Below are 18,065 nucleotides of genomic sequence, written 5' to 3'. Positions count from 1 at the left end.
CGAGCTGCAGGGGAAATGCTCGGCCGAGCTGCCATCTGCCCTACAGAAAGAGGAAAAGGTCTAGGAGCAGAGGCCTCGTTCAAGTCGTGGCTTCCCAGGTGCCCATGTTACATGTGCAAGTGTGTCCTCTTCCCGTGTCCTACCTAAAGCCATTGAATTATGGAATTTAATATACACGAAAGAATGCTTAAAACAAACGTATAACGCGGTGCTGCTGACACAGAAGGGATGATGAGACGGGCCAGGAGTTCAGGCGCCCCGGAGCCCAGTCGCTCCCTCCTCTGCCCCAGTGCGGGATTTTGTGTGGACATGTTTCCAACTCCTTTGGGTCAATGCCAAGGAGCGTGACTGCTGGACCAGGTGCTAAGAGCGTGTTTGGCTTTGTGAGAAGCCCCTGGACAGTCTGGCGAGGCGGCCGCACCGTTCCGCACTCCCAGCAACACAGAGCAGGGCTCCTCAGGGCGCTGTGTGTGCAGCGGGGTCCTCGGGGTCCTCGTGGGTGTGCGGCAGGGTCTCCCGGTTGTGTCCGTGTGCCGTCCCTGTCCCCGGACGGCGAGGAACGCTTCTCATGTGCTCAGCTGTCAGCTGCATGCCTTTCAGGGTGAGTGTCTGTTAGGGTCTTTGACCCATTTTTTAACGAGTTGTTTTATTGTTGAGTTTTGAGAGTTCTTTGTATATTCTGGATCTCAGTCCCTTACCAGATGTGTCTTTTGCAAATACCTTCTTCCCAACTATGCTTGTCTCCTCCTTCTTCTGATGCTGTCTTCTTCAGAAGTCTTTGCTCTGTTAGAGCCCAGCTTGTCCATTGTCTTTCACGGATGGTGACTTTGGTGCTGTGTCTACGAAGTCATCGCCGTGCCCAGGCCACCCAGGCTGTCTCCTGTGCCCCCATCCGGGGTGCTATACTTTTGCCTTTTCCGTGTAGGTATGTGATCCACTCTGAGTTGTGAAGGTGTAAGGTCTGTGTCTGGATTCATTTCTCGGCACGTGGACATCCAGACGCTCCCGTGCTATTTGTGGAGGGGACTGTCTATATGTCTATATGGGTTCCTTTGCTCCTTTGTCAAAGACCAGTGACTGTGCTGATGTGGGTCTGTCCATGGGCTCTCTGTTCGCTCCGCTGACCTGTCTGTTCTTTTGGCAGACCCAGCCTGTACTGACCACTGCAGCTTTGCACAGGTTTTGAAGTCAGATAGCCTTGGCCTTCTAACTTGCTTCTTCAAGTTCTTGATATTTAGTGTAGCTGAAGTTTTACATCTTTTCCTGTTATTGGAGCATTTTGTGTTTTATTTAAGAAATAGTTCTCTACTTCAGGTCATGGTAATTCTCTTCTGTCACAAGGCTCAGACCAGTCTGTGTAAATGGCCACAGAGTAAACATTGCTGGTTTAGGGGGCCAGGAAGTGTGTGGCAACCACTTGGAAGTGCCATTGGGGAGCAAAAGCAGGTGTAGACATGTGGCTGTGTTCCAGTGAGCTTTATTAACACAGAGAGAGGGATGGACCACACTGGGCCCACAGGCTGTAGTTTCACATTTCTAAGTGCTTTATAAATTACTTTTAGATTTAAATATATTCTCTACCTTGTGTTATGTGAGATGGAGGTAAAAATTTCCTTTATCTTTAATGCAGTGGTTTCAACAGGGATGATTTTGCACCTGGGGGACATGTGGCAGTGTCTGGGAGGGTTTTGATGGTCATGAGTGCTGTGGCCAGGCCAGGGGGTGCAGCCAGCTCCCAGATGGCAGGGATGCCACTAAATGACCCAGAATAGCCCTGCTCGTAAATAAGACTCCCAATCAATAGTATCCTAAACACACAGAACAAAAAACAAAATTATTGTGGCTCTTCTCATTAAAAGCAAAAAAGCACCTTAGACCATAAATGTGTAGACAGCATAATCCATTCCTCACTCTATCTCCATGGTGCAAAATCAAGTGTGTCCTACCCTCCTCCATGAGGCAGATTCAGGCTCATCCAGCCCCACGTCCACGGCCCACAGTCAGGGTCCTCCAGCCCCGCGTCCACGGACCACAGTCAGGGTCCCCCCAGCCCCACGTCCACGGCCCACAGTCGGGATCCCCCCAGCCCCGCGTCCGCGGCCCACTGTCGGGGTCCCCACAGCCCTGCGTCCGCGGCCCACAGTCGGGGTCCCCCCAGCCCCGTGTCCGTGGCGCACAGTCAGAAGGATGGAGCTCCGTATGCTGCAGACCCCTCAGCAGCTGGCCCGCCTGGACTGGGCAGAGGTGAGGACACTAGTCTGCCGGCACAGCTGGGGAATGCACCCTGCCCTCAGCTCCGTGCTGCTACCTATGGGCTTGTTCTTGTTAGCAGGGGTCCTGCTGGTGTAGTCTCAGGAAACACGTTTGTGCCCATGTCTCCCTGGACAGAAGAGGACTCCGTGGTGGTCAGAATCCCCCTGAGCCATGGCCTCGGTTGTGTGTGTGCTCTCAGCTCTGGCTGCCCTGGTCTTCTCAAGAGATTGGGGCTGGCTCGGGAAGCATTCCATAGGAACATTCCAGAGCTGCCTCCACGGTGAGGGAAGCCAGACAGCACCAGGGGAACGGTGCAGCAACAAGCCAATCCAGCCCCAAAGCTGCTTTGGGCTCCCGGGGCCTCATGAGACCAGCTGGTGGGCAGTACAGGGCTCTCCTGGGGGCGACAGGCAGAACTTGTTTTCCACACTGAGAGTTTCTGGTGCTGGGGTCGTCTGGCTTGCAGAGGTGGTGGTGAGGGGGCCTTCCTGCCTGTTGAGCAGGCAGCGTCCAAGCCTTGGTTGTCCTGGTCAATGCCAAACCCCCAGGAACTGAACTCTCACCCCCCAGATGGACGGTGTCTCCAAGTCCTGGCCTGACCAGCTCAGCCCCACCCGACCACCTGCCCATTCCAGAGCCCGCGGATGGACTTGGGGTCCCCATATGGTGCAAGCTGGCACGCCTGTCCACCCTGGTCACAGACCACAGAGCAGCCCGTGGACACGTGGCCTTCAAGGTCACGGTTCCCCCACATCCCTTGTTTCCCGTGTGGAAACCTAACTGAAGAGTCTCAGACTAGTTTTTTCAAGTCCTGAGTCAACAGAACTTGTGCCCCGATGCTGCCACTCAGGAAAACAACAGAAAGGACACAGCCGGGAGGGCAGTGGTGGTTGGGCCAGGGGGTCCCAGGGACACAGTGAATGTGCTGGGACTAGTGGCCACCCTACGTGGCCAGGCCTGCCTGCCTGCCAGAGCCTGTGGGCCTTGCCGCGTCCTTGCCCTGGACCTACAGCCTTCTGCAGTTACCTCGGTGAGCTTGGTCCGGGGAGGGGTCCCTGTGGGCAGGTGTCTGTGATGGCCATCAGCTCCCTCACTGAGTCCTGGAGAGCTCTCCAAGGGCAGGCCAGCTGTGGGTGCACAGGGATACTCCCCCCGCCCTCACCAGGGTACAGTGGGGGGTCACCCGGCTTGCCGATCCAGCAGGGGCTTCTGGCACAGTGCTCAAGGCCATAATGTTTTCTAGAAATCTGGAAAGAGGCCTCTCTGCTTCCAGTGGTGCACGGCTCACTTTGCCTCTCGTGTGAGGATCACTGAGCCCTGCTTCCTCCGACTTCTCTTGCTTCTCTCTGGGTCAGGTGGTGACTTAGACTCATTCGGCACAAGAGACCGTTCGGTGCTTGGCTGATAGAGCTTTCAGGGATCACTCTGTCCTGGGGAATGACAGGCTGGGGGACCCTCGGCCGCCATCTGCAGGGCAACATGTAAAAGGAAACCCAGAACCTGCCCCGCAGCCCAGAACATTCTCTGGTGTTTGGTGTTCGAAGAAAAAAATCTCAGTCTTGAGGAGACTGTCACTGAGCACGACGCCCAGCGGACACTGAAAACGTCCCTGGCACATTCTGCATGAACACCACATGGCCACCGGCCACGGGGCGGGCGCCCTCCGGTGACCATGGCGTTGGGCAGACAAGCTGTAGCCCTAACCTTGGCGTTGCTCTCCGCACCCCCACCCCCTGCCAGGCCTTGGTGACCTTGGTGCGTGCTGGCAGCTCTGGGGCCCCAAGTGTGTTTTCCAGGGGGGGGTCTTCCTGGGCTCAGTGGGCTACGGGTCATTGCCTCCACTCCATCTCCTGGTGCCGATTCCAGCAGCCCCACCGCAGAGCAGGGACCTCCCGGAATAGAGATAACAGGGATTCCCTTTACATACAGAGAAAGAAGGAGGCTCAGAGGTGAATGGGTTTGTCTGGGGGAAAAGCAGCAGGTGCTGGCCAGCCTTGATGCTGGAGGAGTGGCCAGGGCCCCCTGCCTCTGCCTGGGTTGCATCCACGGCACAGAGAACAAGGTGGCAGCTCCCAGAGCCAGGGGCGGTTGAGGGGTGGCGGAGAGGGCACCTGGGGCAGAGGCTGGCACTCGGGACCCTGTGCCGCTGATGCCGGCTGCCAGGCACTAATGGGCAAAGACTGGAGATGGCAGCACAGTTAGAAATGGTTCTGTAGATGTTTTATTTTTCCATGTTTTCAGGCCAGAAAGAAGCATTTGGTAATAAAAATAACAGAATTATTTTCCTGGGTCTGCTCCAGTGAGCACCAGCCTCCTGCCTCTGGCCTCCCTCTAGGAGGCTTTGGGGGTTGGGGCTGTGGCTTCGGGTCACTAATACTAGTCCCCTCAACTATTTACACATATGTTACAAGGCAAAGAACAGTCTCGGAGAAAGCGGCCTGCAGGGGTGTGGGGTCCGGAGAGGCTGACGTGGGCAGGTGGGTGGGGTCACCGCGGCCTTCTCTTCCTGCTGCTCTAGGGGCTGGCCTGCTCGACGGGGGGGCAGGAGTGTGATGTGATGTCACTGTGCTTGTAGGCGGCCTCGTCCAGGTCCAGCGTCTGCTGGTTGACCTCCAGGGTCATGCAGCCGCGGTAGAAGGCCGTGACTGGCGCTGAGGTCACAGGCACGTCTGGGCCAGTGGGGAAAGAACAAACAGCATCTTAGCAGGCGAGCCACCCGTCCATCTGGAGCCTGGGTGGCCCATCCACCACATCCCCCACCTCGTTGCTGCTCCCAGGCACCCCTGGGCCCCTCTCCATCCTGGCCTTTTGTCCTCAAGGGCACAGATTCCTTTCTGTCCAAAACAGCACCAGCTCGGCCAATGTCCACAGGCACCACTGAACACCCGGCCAGGTCCCCAGGAAGTGCACATGAACAGTCACATCAGTAAATCAGTGTTATCTCCTTCTTGGCCCAAATGAGTCACTCAGGCTGCGGGGTTCCCAGTCCATCATCTTCAAGAGCTTGTTTGTTAAAACTAAATGGAGTGTGTGTTTGGCAGCCAAGGCAGGAATCGTGCGTTCTGCACAAAGGAGAACCTGCACTGGGCTGTGCGGGGGCGCACGTCAGCCTTTCAACCACCTTTCTACCACTTTGCCCCGATCACTTGGCTCACGGCCACGGGCAGTCATGTTCTGCCTGGTCAGGAACGGGTTCCCAGTCTGCAGGAGGTGGCCGTATGCTAGCACTTCCTGGGGCACGGAGGACTCTGTCCCCAGAAGCTGCATGTTAGGACAAGGAGGCGGGTTGGTGGGGGCCTTGGCCAGAGCCTCTGTCTGATGCATGCTCAGGTGGGCGCTCTTGGAGGACACAGGTGCATCATGTTCAGGCTGACACCCGTCCCCACCAAGCATGGTCTCGGACTCAACCCCTGAACTGCCCAGCTGGTGCTGATAAACACAGAGCCATCACAATGCCCGTCAAGAGGTGCACCTGCATTTTTCTCTTCCTCTAAAACAAAAGTTCTTTCTGGACAGAAATGCCCTGGCCCAGTCTAGAGCCAGCACATTGAGGACGGTGAGACAGCTGGTGTTCCCCCCCCCTCACCGAGCGCCCCTCCTTCCCCAAGTGCCCCTCCCCCCAGCACCCCTCCCTCCCAGAGCACCCCTTCCCCCCGCCCCCCCAGTGCCCCTTCCCAGGTGTGCAGCCCCAGGAGCCCTACCTGGAAGTCCGCCAACAAAGGTGAGCACAGAGCCCTGCAGGTGCCTCTCGAGCACAGCCAGGCTCTCCTGCAGCCCCGCGGCGCTCACTTCGCTCTGGCCCCTGGTGCCGTCCACCTCCAGGGTGGCCTCACCCTTCTGCACAGAGACGGCCACTCGGTGCTCCTGGCCGTCACAGACCTTGATCTCCATCAGGGCCAGGGTGACTCCCTCCACAGCCAGGACGACCAGCTGTGGGGAGACATGCACCTGAGCAGGCCGGCCTCCTGCCCCGTCTCCCATCACTCGAGCCCTGGGGCGGGCGGGTGGCGGGGGGGGGGGGGGGAGGCAGTGTTCCTGCAGCCCGCACTCTGTGGCCCACTGGTGCGGGAGTCAGTTTCCATGTGTGTAAGATGGGGGCGGGGGGGGGGGCGCCACACCCTCCAGTCATCCAAGTGGGGGTGCCGCCAGTGCGGCCATGATCCGGAAGTGGGACGTGGCCACTTCCTCGACGTGAAACTGCCACATAGGCCACAACGCAGTGGTGGGAGATGCGGGGCAGTAAGTGCAAGCATCCCAGAAGGCAGCTGGCCCTATGCATATGGGGATGCTCTCACCAGACAGAACAGCCTCCAACAGCTGGGAACAGAAACATGCTCCCACAGCAGGGAACAGAAACACACACTCCAGTAACGGGGAACAGAAACACACTTGGAACGGACATGCTCCAAAAGCAGGGAACAGAAACACGCTCTGAAAGCAGGGAACAGAAACACACCCGGAACAGACAGGCTCTGAAAGCAGGGAACAGAAACACACACTCTAGTAACATGGAACAGAAACACACTCTGACAGCAAGGAACAGAAACACACTTGGAACAGCCACGTTCCAAAATCAGGGAACAGAAACATGCTCTGAAAGCAGGGAACAGAAACACGCTCTGTAATCAGGGAACAGAAACACGCTCTGACAGCAGGGAACAGAAACACATTTGGAACAGACACACTCCGAAAGCGGGGAACAGTAACACGCTCTGGCAACAGGGAACAGAAACATACTTGGAACAGACATGGTCCGAAAGCAGGGAACAGAAACATGCTGTGACAGCACAGTTTGGCCTGGTGTCTCTCATTCTGCACCCCGGACAGTGAGCACTATTGTGTGGGAGCGCCAAGCTGTTTGCAGGCAGGCTGGGGAAGGAGGTCTGGTGTGTGGACTGGTGTTCAGTGGTGGTGGGTCTGGATGTGGTCCTGCTACTGCCTGGTCCTGGGAGCCTAGGGCTGGACCACCTGGGGGGGCAGGCTGCCTCGGTGTGCACGCACCCTCCTGGTCAGCCGGGTCCTCATGCTTTGGATAGAGGCAAGAGCATAAAAGCTCCTTCCACAGCCTCTTCGCTGTTCCCTGGGGAAACAGTGGGTCCCACATGGCAAGAGTCAGCGTGGCTGGGTGTGAAGGGTTGGCTGAACCCGGGGCTTGGCCTGCATCCCCCAGAGTTCTGGGCTGGGCCTGCACATCTGAGCTGGCAAGGGAAATTGGAAGCCTGAGTTTGTTAGTGAAGTGGTCACAAGTGTGAGTGACTGATGTACATCGTCCTAAACGGCCAAGTCAGCCGAGTGTCTGGTGGGAAGTGGCCCCGCCACACAAGTGCTCCCGGGCCGCGGCCCACACGGCTCTGACCACAGGTTGTGTCAGGTGACCTCGGGTCAACAGCGTCCCCGGCTGTGTGGCTGTTGGACTCGCGAGGGCCGCGTGACGCCAGGGCAGGGCTTCCCGAGGCAGGAGCGGGGGACCTGCCCAGGAGGGGAGGCCTGGGCAGCAGCGAGTGGTACCTGCTTCTTGAGCTTCTTGGTGGAGTGGTAGTCGACCAGGGCCACGGAGAGGGCGACCACGCGGTCGCCGCCCACCAGCGCGAGCAGCACCCCTGTGTCAGTGGCGGGGCGGATCCAAGCCACGACCTCTATTTCCCAGCCTGCCTCGGTGCCGACGGCCGCGGACGTCCGAGCTGCGGTGAGGGCGGCACATCAGAAGGCGATCCGGGTGGGGCAGGACGCGGTGAGTGGGGGTGGCCGCGGAGGGTAGGCGGGGTGACCGCGAGAGGGCCGTCCCCGTGGGGGGCTTCTGACCCGAGCTCTGGGCCCCTGAGGAGCGGCGCCTGCCCCTCCCTGCCTGCTTTCCCCCCCAGGACGGGCCAGAGCATTGCCCGCAACCCCACCGCGCCCGCCTGTGTCCCTCAGGCAGTTTGACAAGGTCGGAGGTGCTTGGAAGACGCTGCACCGAGCGCCATCCCCACAGACCACACAGTTTCGCGTGAGGCGAAGTGTTGTTGCCATTCTACCACCTCAGCCGAGCGGCTCCTCACTTAGGCGCCTTATGTATACACGGCCTACGTGATGTCGTACGTGTGCTAAGTGTGTGGTGCAGAAACGATGCACGGGGGCCTGAGGCAAGGCATGTCGAATGTCCCCACGTGTCCTGCATGGACAGTTCCAGAAGACATATTTTGGTAGAAAGGGCTGGACTGTGGTTGTGTGAGGACAAATATGATGCCACATTTCCTCCCTACACTTGAATCATCTGACGACCAGAAGCCCCTTTGCTCCGTGGTTGTAAGCGCCTTTGTCTCAGAAGATCTTCCAAGTCCTGACGAAGGAGCCGGTTCGGGCCTCTGGTGCTGCAGCAGGGGCCATATCCGTTGGAGCGTGGGCGCCCTGACCACAGGCCGGCTGGCACCACGGTGAACCACAACCTGGGCTCCTGGCTGCTTCCACTGGACTACAAGCACTGCAAATCATCTGTGCATCCCCCGACCCTAAGTGGGGCTCGTTACAGTCCGTTCCTGATAATCATTCACTGAATCCAATGGGCGCAGAACTGGAAAAAGCAGCCAAAAAACAAAAACAAAAACCAGTGATCTTCTCCATGGCCAAGTTTCACCTTTATTCTTGATGGAAGAGAGGAGTGTTTCCTGGCCCTGAGTTTTCCCCGAGACGGGACCGGCGCACCGTGGGGGCGGAATCTTTCAAGGAACTGGAGCCACGGCTGTGCTGAGAAGCCTCGGGGAAGAGGGTCTCCCCCTGAACTGCTGCTTGGTGCAGAGTCTGTGACTCTCAGGGAGGCTTCTCTGTTCTAAGATGCGACTGTCCGAGGTTATGAGAGACGCATCGAGTTCTAAGTGCCATCTGGCCTTTGCTGTCATAGAACTGACTGCCCCAAACCAGTCCACGTGGACACTGCACAGACCGTGGTATGCACAGGTCTGTGTTACAGCAGAAAACGTCTGTGATACTCAGAAGAAAAGTAATGAAATGTTTTGTGATACCAGATTTTACCCTGAACATTATAATGATGTTCTACATCTTCCTGTTTAACAATGAGACCAAAGGAATAACGTGTATGTTGTTACCGGCTGGTTCTTTCCTCAGGAACACCTAGTACTTTCGACAATGAAAGCAAAGATACAGGTGGGGGGTGACCCAAGGTCCTGAGAGGACAGCCTGCCTCACTGAGGGTAGAGGAGTGGGCCCCTGTGGCCTCCCAGTGGGAGGGGTCATGTGGTCTGTGGTGGGGGTGGCAGATGGGAGCCTAACATAACCAGCTCGCCATCTGGGGAGAGAGGGTCTGCAGGTGGCCTGTGGAGACAGGGAGGACAGAGCCAGACCCCAGGAAGGAGCCAGGGTGCACTGGGGGGGGGGGGGGCACCTGGACTGCAGTGTCGGCTGGGAGCAGGGAGGCACCTGTGAGGCCACCAGACACACAGGCTGTGGACGTGGGGTGGGTGGGGGGCACCTGGGCCCGTGAACCCGCCAACAGGGTCCACACAGTCGTGTGCATGTGCATTTTCCTGGGCCTGGGACCTGGCTCTCCTGATTCTCCAGGCACAGTGACAATAATTTAGGGCTCCAGGTCGCATGTGCTCAGGAAACAAGGTTAATTTTAAACCTAAGTAAGAGAGAGGAGGGAAAATCCCTTGGTCCCAGGGTCAAACAGAACCACTCAGCAGTCACCACTGACCCGCGCTGTTCATGCCGGCGCCCTGAGCTCTTTTTCCACCAGCTGGCGATCGAGGACGCACATGATTTAGAACTTCAGTCCCAGGTAGGGCGCCTGGGTGGCGCAGTCGGTTAAGCGTCCGACTTCAGCCAGGTCACGATCTTGCGGTCTGTGAGTTCGAGCCCCGCGTCGGGTTCTGGGCTGATGGCTCGGAGCCTGTTTCTGATTCTGTGTCTCCCTCTCTCTGACCCTCCCCCGCTCATGCTCTGTCTCTCTCTGTCCCAAAAATAAATAAAAAACGTTGAAAAAAAAATTAAAAAAAAAAAAAAAAGAACTTCAGTCCCAGGTAAAGTCTGTTTCTGAGACTGTTCCTCTGTCAGCATGAGCGGGTTGTTTGTTGCGTTGTGGCCCTCCAAGGTGGCTGTGCCGCTCTTCTCTCCTTTAACATTAGAGCTCTCCAGGGGCCCTGAGACGGCCCCTGCGACTCCAGGGTGCTGCCCCTCAGGGTCCCCAGGACGGCCCCTGTGACCTCGGGGTGCTGCCCCTCGGGGTCCCTGGATGGTCCCTGTGACTGGGGTGCTGCCCCTCATCCGCTCCTCAGGACGCTCTGACTGCAGAGTCAGCCATGTTCCCCACAGCCGGTGTGGACACACCTACACTCATCTCGTCCAAGAACCGTCTGTAGGCATCCTCTCAGATCCTTCATGTCCTCCTGCCTGCCCGGTCCCAGCTGCCCCGGTACCAGCACGGCCGCGGTCTTCTCCCATCTGTCCTGTCCTCCTCACTGGCTGATGTGAGACCCAGAGCGGGAGCAGCCACCCGCGAGGTGGCTTCCTGCCTCATGTGTTTCTCACTGCCTGTTGTCTGGAGGCCCAGCCCCAGCCCGGGAGCCCACACTTACTGTAATCGAGGCTGTAGAAGGCAAAGCCGGTCCCGGGGTAGAAGGACCCTCTCTCCGTCACGGAGAAACACTGCATCTTGGAGTTTGCTTTCACCGTTTCTTGGATGGTGGTGTCCTCGCCACTCAGCCAGTTCCAGCTCCTCATACAGCCATCTAGACGGGGGTTTATCTGGGAAGACAGAAATCCACGTGGCTTCCTGGGACCACAGAGATCCCAGATACCATGACTAGGGGCCACGTGGTCAGAGCGTGGGATGCCCTCTGGGCTCAGGCATGTGGAAATCTGCCAAAAGATGAACAAGTCCTACTTGTAAAGATGACTTATTTCCCTAAAGGGCTCCACACTGGACACGATGACTCCTTGCAGGAGGCCCAGCACTCACGGCGGGTCCTCCTGCCATGCGTCGTGCACGGACGCCCGCCTTCTGTGGTCGCGCACTCACTCCCAGAGCAGAGCACTGGCCACCCCCGGGAGGACATGGGACAAGGTGATGTGAGCAGTGGTACCTGGTACCTATGGAACTGAGTCCAGGGGCTGGGAGTGCCAATTCCAGTGCACCAGGCACGTGCTACATGCTTTGGAGCAAATCGGTAGTCATCCCTGCCTGTATCTGCAAAATGAGGAGGCGTAAGCAACTGTGGGACCCCCTGGAATGGAGACTGGCACCCCCTACCGGGATTCCGGCCACTGATATCCACCCACTGGGTGACGGGGAGATATCTACCGACCAGGGTGTGGGCTGTGATGCAGGAAGGGTGAGGTCGGGCAGAGCTTCGAGGTGGACTAGTAGTGACCTCTCCCCTGTGGAAGTCCCAGCAGGACTAACAACCCAAATGTTCTTGGAAATTGTCAAAAGAGTTGACAAGTTTTTTTTTAATGTTCATTTTTGAGAGAGAGAGACAGCGCACAAGCAGGGGAGGGGCAGAGAAAGGGAGACACAGAATCTGAAGCAGGCTCCAGGCTCTGAGCTGTCAGCACAGAGCCCAACGCGGGGCTCGAACCCACGAACCGTGAAATCTGAGCCGAAGTCGGACGCTTAACCAACTGAGGCACCCAAGGCGCCCCTTGAGTGTTCTTTTTGCTCAAAAATAATTTCATTGTGTCTCATTTTTCATGCAAAATAGGCATTTTTATCATCACTTTAGATGAAAATTAAAGCTACTCTCACAGGGAGAGGCGGTGCATGCATGCTTGCTGACTTCTGGGAAGCCACTGCCTAAGCCTGGGAAGCACTAAACACAGCAGCTCGAGGGCTCGCCTGTCCTGATGGGTCCTGCGCTCTGACTCCAGACTGATGATGGTACTTACTGGCTGGACCAGGTCCTTCTCCTTGAAGGGAATGCCTCCCACGGTCAGGTTCAGATGATACAGTCCTCTGTCCAGCTGAAACAGGTCCCCAGCCACTGCGATCTTCATCACGGCATCCTTGTTCACCTTGATGACCAGATTCCGGTCCAGTTCCTCCACAGAGATCTGAAGGAAACCAGGGCCGGAGAGGCCGGGTACACCTTCACCCAGGACCCCCGGCCCTAGGGCTCACCCGCACACCTCCCTGTCCCCGTGTGCCAACACAACCTCCCTCCAGCTGGGGTGAGGCTCCAGTTCCCAAAAGGCCCCCGGCACTGGCTTCTCTCTTCGCTCCTCCTCCTCCAAGTGAAGCCCCTCGAGCCGCGTCCCTTGCCCCATCCTGGCACCTCTATAAGCCCTGCCGGGAGCTGCTTCCTGGGAGCAGGAACCCCGCCTGACATCACTGTTTTGGTGCCTCACTTCTCCCACCTGCAGGGGCCCCATCAAAGGCAGGGGACACGTTTCTAACTCCCAGCAGGTAACTAAGTGTCTGGCACGGACCAGATGCTGTGCGTGAATTCACATGGACTCCAGAAGTTTGCATCTTTCCTCCTTTCCAAGCAGGAGAATGTAGAAACCTCTCTCTACACTCTGTGTTCTCCTAACCCTCCAGAGGTCCATCAGTTTCCTTTTTGGTTAAAACGGGAAACTTGTCGGTACTTGGGTCAAGTGTGGTTAGGAGGACACGGTGTCCATGAGGGGGCTGCAGGGGCAAAAGCAGGTCAGGAGGGGCGGCTTCAGGGGCTGCCAATGAGCCGACCCCGCTGACCCCGCCCTGAGCGGCCAGTTCATGCACCGGGTGGGGGCAACTGTGCCAGTCACCCGTCACAGGCCCTGCGTGCCCCAGCTTTCTCACCTGGGTGCCGCCCACCCCCCTGGACCCCACATGCCCCACGACCACAGGGGCCAGGCTGCCCATTTGGAGCACGTGCCTCCCTGGGCCCTGAAGGAGGCCGAATCCCTCTGGCTCCACGGTCTTATCTGGGCTTTGCTGTTGGCACCCCTCCCGCAGCTCCGGAGACCCTTGTGCTGAGAGCTTGGGAAAGAAGGAAGGTGGCCTTACTTAACAGGGTGGACGCCTTAGCAGATGTCCCCAGTGTTTTTATTCAGAAAGTCCTATTTTAACATAGCTTTTAAAGGGCAAAAGGATGCTCTTCTCTCCCAGGTGCTTACTAAGAGCCCACTTCCAACCAGGGCCCTCCAAACTTCAGGAAAGGTCCTGTGTGTCAGGCTGCTGTGCAGGGGGTGCAGGCAGGGCAGTGGTGGGACACCTGCCTCTGGGGCTCTGGGTGCTCAGGGCACTCTCCAGAGGGAGGCACCTGTATGTGAGTGCGCCTGGGTCTGGGCGGGAAGGGCGCAGGTCCTGGGATGCTGCGGACACTTGGGCAGGAGCCGTGCCTAGATTTCGGCCCTGGACCCCCAGCTTCAGTGCCACGGACATCCTGAGCTGGACAGTTTTCTGAGGGGGGGTGTCCTGTGCACTGCAGGGTGACCGGCAGCCCCTGGCCCCACCAGGAGCTGCTGTGATGGACAGAATGGTCTCGGGGACACAGCCAGGTGTCCCAGGAGGAATGGCCCATCGAGTGTGAACTTCCCAGGGGCCGGGGCCCATGCCACTATGTGTAGTGTTCACCAACTGTCAGGTGCCTAAGCGCACGAGCAAACCCCAGGCCCTCCCCAGGAGTCCCTATGCCGACCAGGCCGTTCCCCAGGAGTCCCATACGCCAGCTGGGCCGGGGGCACGAGCAAACCCCAGGCCCTCCCCAGGAGTCCCTACGCCGCCCGGGCCAGGGGCGGGGGTGGCCACGCTCACCGTCTGCCATGTGCCATGGTTGATGATAGGCCCGCTGCTGGTGACTCGGCCGACACCACCGTAGCGGAGCTGCAGTTCCAGCCGGCCAGCCCGCAGGCCCAGCACGATCCAGGCGCTGTCTTGATGACCTCCAGCAAAGAACAGGACCCCTTCGGGGTCAAAGGTCCTGAAGTCGAATTCAGCAAGCAGCCTGAGGGCCAGCATGAGAATCATCAGGTGACACACAGGCCCCATAGGACCCAGACCGACACGGGCAGGCAGGCACCCCGGGACTCCTTCCCCAGCGCCAGAAGCAGGCCCCGCAGTGGTGGGTGTCCATGCTGACCCAAAGCCTGGACTTGGCAGCAGGCTGCCGTGGATGTGACAAGACCGCGGGGGGCTGCGAGCTGCCTCCCACCTGGTGGGCTGCAGCCTTTTGAAGCGCAGTCTGATCACGGGGGTCCCGCTGAACATGCGGCCCAGGTACAAGGACTTCACGCTTTTGGCCACATTGAAAGGCACGCAGGGCAAAATGTCCTGTGGAACGGGGGCGAGGAGTGTCAGGTGGGGCCCACCTGGTTTCACCCCTCCCGGCCACACGGGGCCTGTCAGGGTCGCAGGTCGAGTCCCCCTCAGCCATTCTGCCACCCAGATGCATAAGCAGGAGGCAGATGGACCCCCCAAATGCTGGAGTGGGATGAGCGGGTGTGGGCGCACCCCCAGTCTGGGGGCTCTGGCTGCACGCACACTGGGCAGGGCCTGCTTTGGGTGCAGGCTGACTGCTGGGCCGCGGGTAGGGAGCCGCCCTGGGGGTGTCACGCACAGGACAGACACGCCCCCCCATCCCGCATCGCCACTGCCCTGGGTCACCAGCCCTCCTCCCTGAGAACGGTCTTCCCGAAGGGGGCGGCCGCCCCGAGGACACTACCTCGCAGGTGTTCATGTCCGGGGACAGCTTGAGGCCCCCACGCCCGTCACAGTGGCAGGTGTAGCCCCCTGGGGAGTTGACACAGGCCTGCTCACAGCGCCCCTCAGCACACTCGTCCACATCTGTGGCCACAAGGGAGATGGGCAAGCCTCACCTGTCTGGTCACACGTGCGGTGTGCTCTCTACGGGCTCCACAGCACGTGACTCAGGAGGCACCCACACCCTGCTGCGCCCACAGTGCTTCCCGGCAGGCCCAAGGAGCCGCTGGAATAAGCCAGCCGGTCAGCCACAAAGCACGTCCTCGTCTGAAGGGTCCACTGCCATTGGCAGGCACCCCCGGGGCACAAAGGGTGTGAGCGGCTGCACGTCCCCAGCTGTCCCCAGACACAGTAGCTGGAACTGAGGGCCACACACAAGCCCATCTGCTATGGCAGCACAGGGCATATGGTCTGGGGCAGGTCAGAGAAGGTGCCGAGCTGCACTCAGAGGCAGCACGAATGCATGTGTGTATTGTATGCGCACGTGTGCACACACGGCACGCACACTTATGTGCACACGAGCACACGTACTCACAGGTGGGTGCGGTGTGCTGTGTGTGCACACCTGCACGTGTGTGTGCGCCTGGTGCCGGTGGGCGGCTGGGAAGAGGTACCTTGACAGGCTTTCTCCTGGGGACTGAACGCGTAGCCCTCATCACAGAGGCAGGCGTAGGAACCCGGCAGGTTGCTGCAGCGCGCCTCCCCGCAGGCCCTGCCGTCTGCACACTCGTCCACGTCTGCAAGAAAACCAGCATGCTGGACCGGGGGGTTTCTGACTACCATGGGGAGGTGCTGTGGTGGGAGCACCGCGTGTCGGGGGCGCAGCCCCCGGGGCAGACTAGGCCCACGCCCCCTCCGCCCAGCCACCGACTCTGCAGCCCCAGGCCCAGGCATTGGGGCCATGGGGGGCAGTTCCAATCGGTGTCCTGGACACTGGACAGGGCTCTGAGCACTGGAGCACAGGAGCAAAACCCCAGGGGCCTTCCGAACGGAGGGTACCCTGCGTCCCTGGAGCAACTCCCCCCCAATGCCCCCGGGATGCCACCTGCATCTCCCAACTCGGCCTCCACTGACACCCTGGGTCTCTCCACCGGAATTCAAACACCACAGTAATGACAAGTTATCAAGGCTCTTCCTGAGGTTCCGTCCATCCTGCCCCTCCAGCAAACGACCAGCACGAAACTTCTGCAGTTAAAAACCCATTTCCTCCAGAGTCAGAAGGAACAGGTGGCTCGTGTCATTGCTACTTCAAACACCACGGGTCCTCACACAGCAACACAACACGTGTGTCTCCAAGCCCCACGCCATTCACGACTCCTCACGAGGGCAGCTAAACGCAGGCTTGCAGGTGCAGAATGAGGAAGACGTCGCTCACCGACCCCAAGAACGAGCCAGCAACCACACACGTTCCCCGAGAGCGTGTGAAACCGCCAGGTTGCACCCGATCCGTTTCCAGCTGTGTGGACGCTTCTGAGCCTGGACTTCATTTCAGGAGCCAGGCAGGGCCAACCCCACGTCCAGAACCTTAGGAACCTGGCTCCCCCTAGCACGTGGGGCGTGCCGGCTGCACCAGGGAGGACACTGTGCTCCCTGCTCTGCACTCACACTTGGCTGCAGGGCCCCGGGCCGCTCCGCACACAGGATGCCTCTCTGAACATGGCCCATGAGGCCCTACCATGGTACCAAGGAAACCACAGGGACCCCCCACAGCCTCTGCAGCCTCTGTTGCTCTACAGAAGCTCATGACCTGGGCTTCAAGGTGTGCAGAGTCCCTGTGGGGCCTGTGACAGCGGAGGGGCTGGGGAGGGAGGGCCCGGGAGCCCGCGGCAGCATCAGGGAAGGGCTCCCCTGTCCTGGCCCTGTGCCCACACACCATCACTTCCCAGGCCAGGAAGCCTCCCCATGGGAAACAGTGGTCAAAGCTCCGGACCCCACGCGTCCACGTGGCCCTTGCCACCTTGCTTTCTTCTCCCACAGTGTCCATTGGCCACAGCCACAGAGCCTCTGGCAATACTGTGGGCCGGGCTGGGGGTCCAGACAGCTGAGCTCCAGCCTCTGGGCCCCTCCTCCCTACACCTCACATCCTGCCAACACTCTGCCCATTGGAGATGCCACTGTCGGGCAGTTGGTCACAGAGCAAGGTGACTGGGAGCCAAAGCAGGTGAACAGTGTGCAGCATTGGCACGGGGGGGCAGAGAGCCTAGGCCCAACCATACTGTGTGCGCTGCGGCCAAGAGGTCCTTGGGTCCAAAACAGGCTCTTATTGCCCTCCCCCTGCGGGGGCCCCCGGCCCACCTCCCAGCCATGCAGGCTGGGGACCCCTCCTTGCAGCCAAGGACAGATGATGGAGAGGCCTGGGCCCCATTCCCTATGCTGCTGGGGGGCCCTTGAAGTGGGGTGCAGCGACCCCACCCCCTCCTTCCCAGTATCTCGGGTTCTGACTGAGAAGAACAAGATGGAAAGTCCAGGCTCCACAGTGATAAGACTCCCCATTCCCCACAGCCTCCCTTGCCTGCATCTGGGGGTCCCAAGGTCCCCAAAGAAATAGTTGATGGCCAAGAGAAAGGGGGGTACATGAGGACCAGACTTGGCAGGCACACCCCGAAACCTGGCAGCAGAGGTGGGGCTCCTGCCATCATGCTAATCATTACTCAGTCATGCTGAGGACAGCACCTCGCAGCCCGCTGACCCAGCAGGTGCAGAGTCCCGTCCCACTGCCCTACACGCTGTTCTGGGGGGAAAGGCAAGGATGCAGGGAATATCTGGGACCCCTAGAGTCCTCACACATCATAGACTTGGTGAGCGGGTGGGAGGGAGATTCTGGTCACTCAGGGACTTCTGAGGAGGCTAATGCAGGATGTCCCCCATGGCACACGGCACATTTCCTGGGGGCGTCCAAACAGACCATCTGCCCGCGGCCCTGAGAACCCTGCCCCTCGGCCCCAGCAGGTAGAGGTGCACAGGCCACGGAGGGCCCTTGCTCCGGAGGCTGCTTCCCCCTCAGTACCTCCATCTTGTTCCGGGGCAAGCCAGCAGCACTCAAGAAACGTCCCAGATTCCCAGGGACATGCCAGTGACAGACGTCAGCAGGTCTGAGTTGGAGGGTTGGGGTGGGGGTGGGCGGAGAGCTGCCCCT

The 18,065-nt window shown here is 59.2% G+C and overlaps 1 protein-coding gene and 1 long non-coding RNA gene across 2 annotated transcripts in view; one reads left to right on the top strand and one right to left on the bottom strand.

Annotated features, from left to right (window-relative positions):
- Nucleotides 1–4,456: 4,456 nt before the first annotated feature.
- The window catches only part of GAS6 (growth arrest specific 6), a 33,533-nt gene continuing 19,924 nt past the window's right edge, over nucleotides 4,457–18,065 (bottom strand). The window contains exons 7-15 of the mRNA XM_058741718.1: nucleotides 15,544–15,666; nucleotides 14,892–15,013; nucleotides 14,382–14,500; nucleotides 13,985–14,174; nucleotides 12,133–12,297; nucleotides 10,824–10,992; nucleotides 7,762–7,934; nucleotides 5,955–6,183; nucleotides 4,457–4,922 (exon numbers count right to left, since the gene is read on the bottom strand). Coding sequence (XP_058597701.1) covers nucleotides 4,768–4,922; nucleotides 5,955–6,183; nucleotides 7,762–7,934; nucleotides 10,824–10,992; nucleotides 12,133–12,297; nucleotides 13,985–14,174; nucleotides 14,382–14,500; nucleotides 14,892–15,013; nucleotides 15,544–15,666 — 1,445 coding nt within the window. The 3' untranslated portion in view covers nucleotides 4,457–4,767. The remainder of the gene's footprint in view (nucleotides 4,923–5,954; nucleotides 6,184–7,761; nucleotides 7,935–10,823; nucleotides 10,993–12,132; nucleotides 12,298–13,984; nucleotides 14,175–14,381; nucleotides 14,501–14,891; nucleotides 15,014–15,543; nucleotides 15,667–18,065) is intronic.
- On the top strand, nucleotides 7,882–9,324 carry LOC131519056 (uncharacterized). Its single transcript, XR_009265433.1, has 2 exons — nucleotides 7,882–7,984; nucleotides 8,115–9,324. It is a non-coding gene; the product is annotated as an uncharacterized LOC131519056 (long non-coding RNA).

Source organism: Neofelis nebulosa, chromosome 1 (assembly GCF_028018385.1).
Source record: "Neofelis nebulosa isolate mNeoNeb1 chromosome 1, mNeoNeb1.pri, whole genome shotgun sequence".
In the NCBI taxonomy this organism is placed as follows: Eukaryota; Metazoa; Chordata; class Mammalia; order Carnivora; family Felidae; genus Neofelis; species Neofelis nebulosa.
Note: the sequence above shows the minus strand (reverse complement) of the source record. Positions and strands in the feature narration are given on the sequence as shown.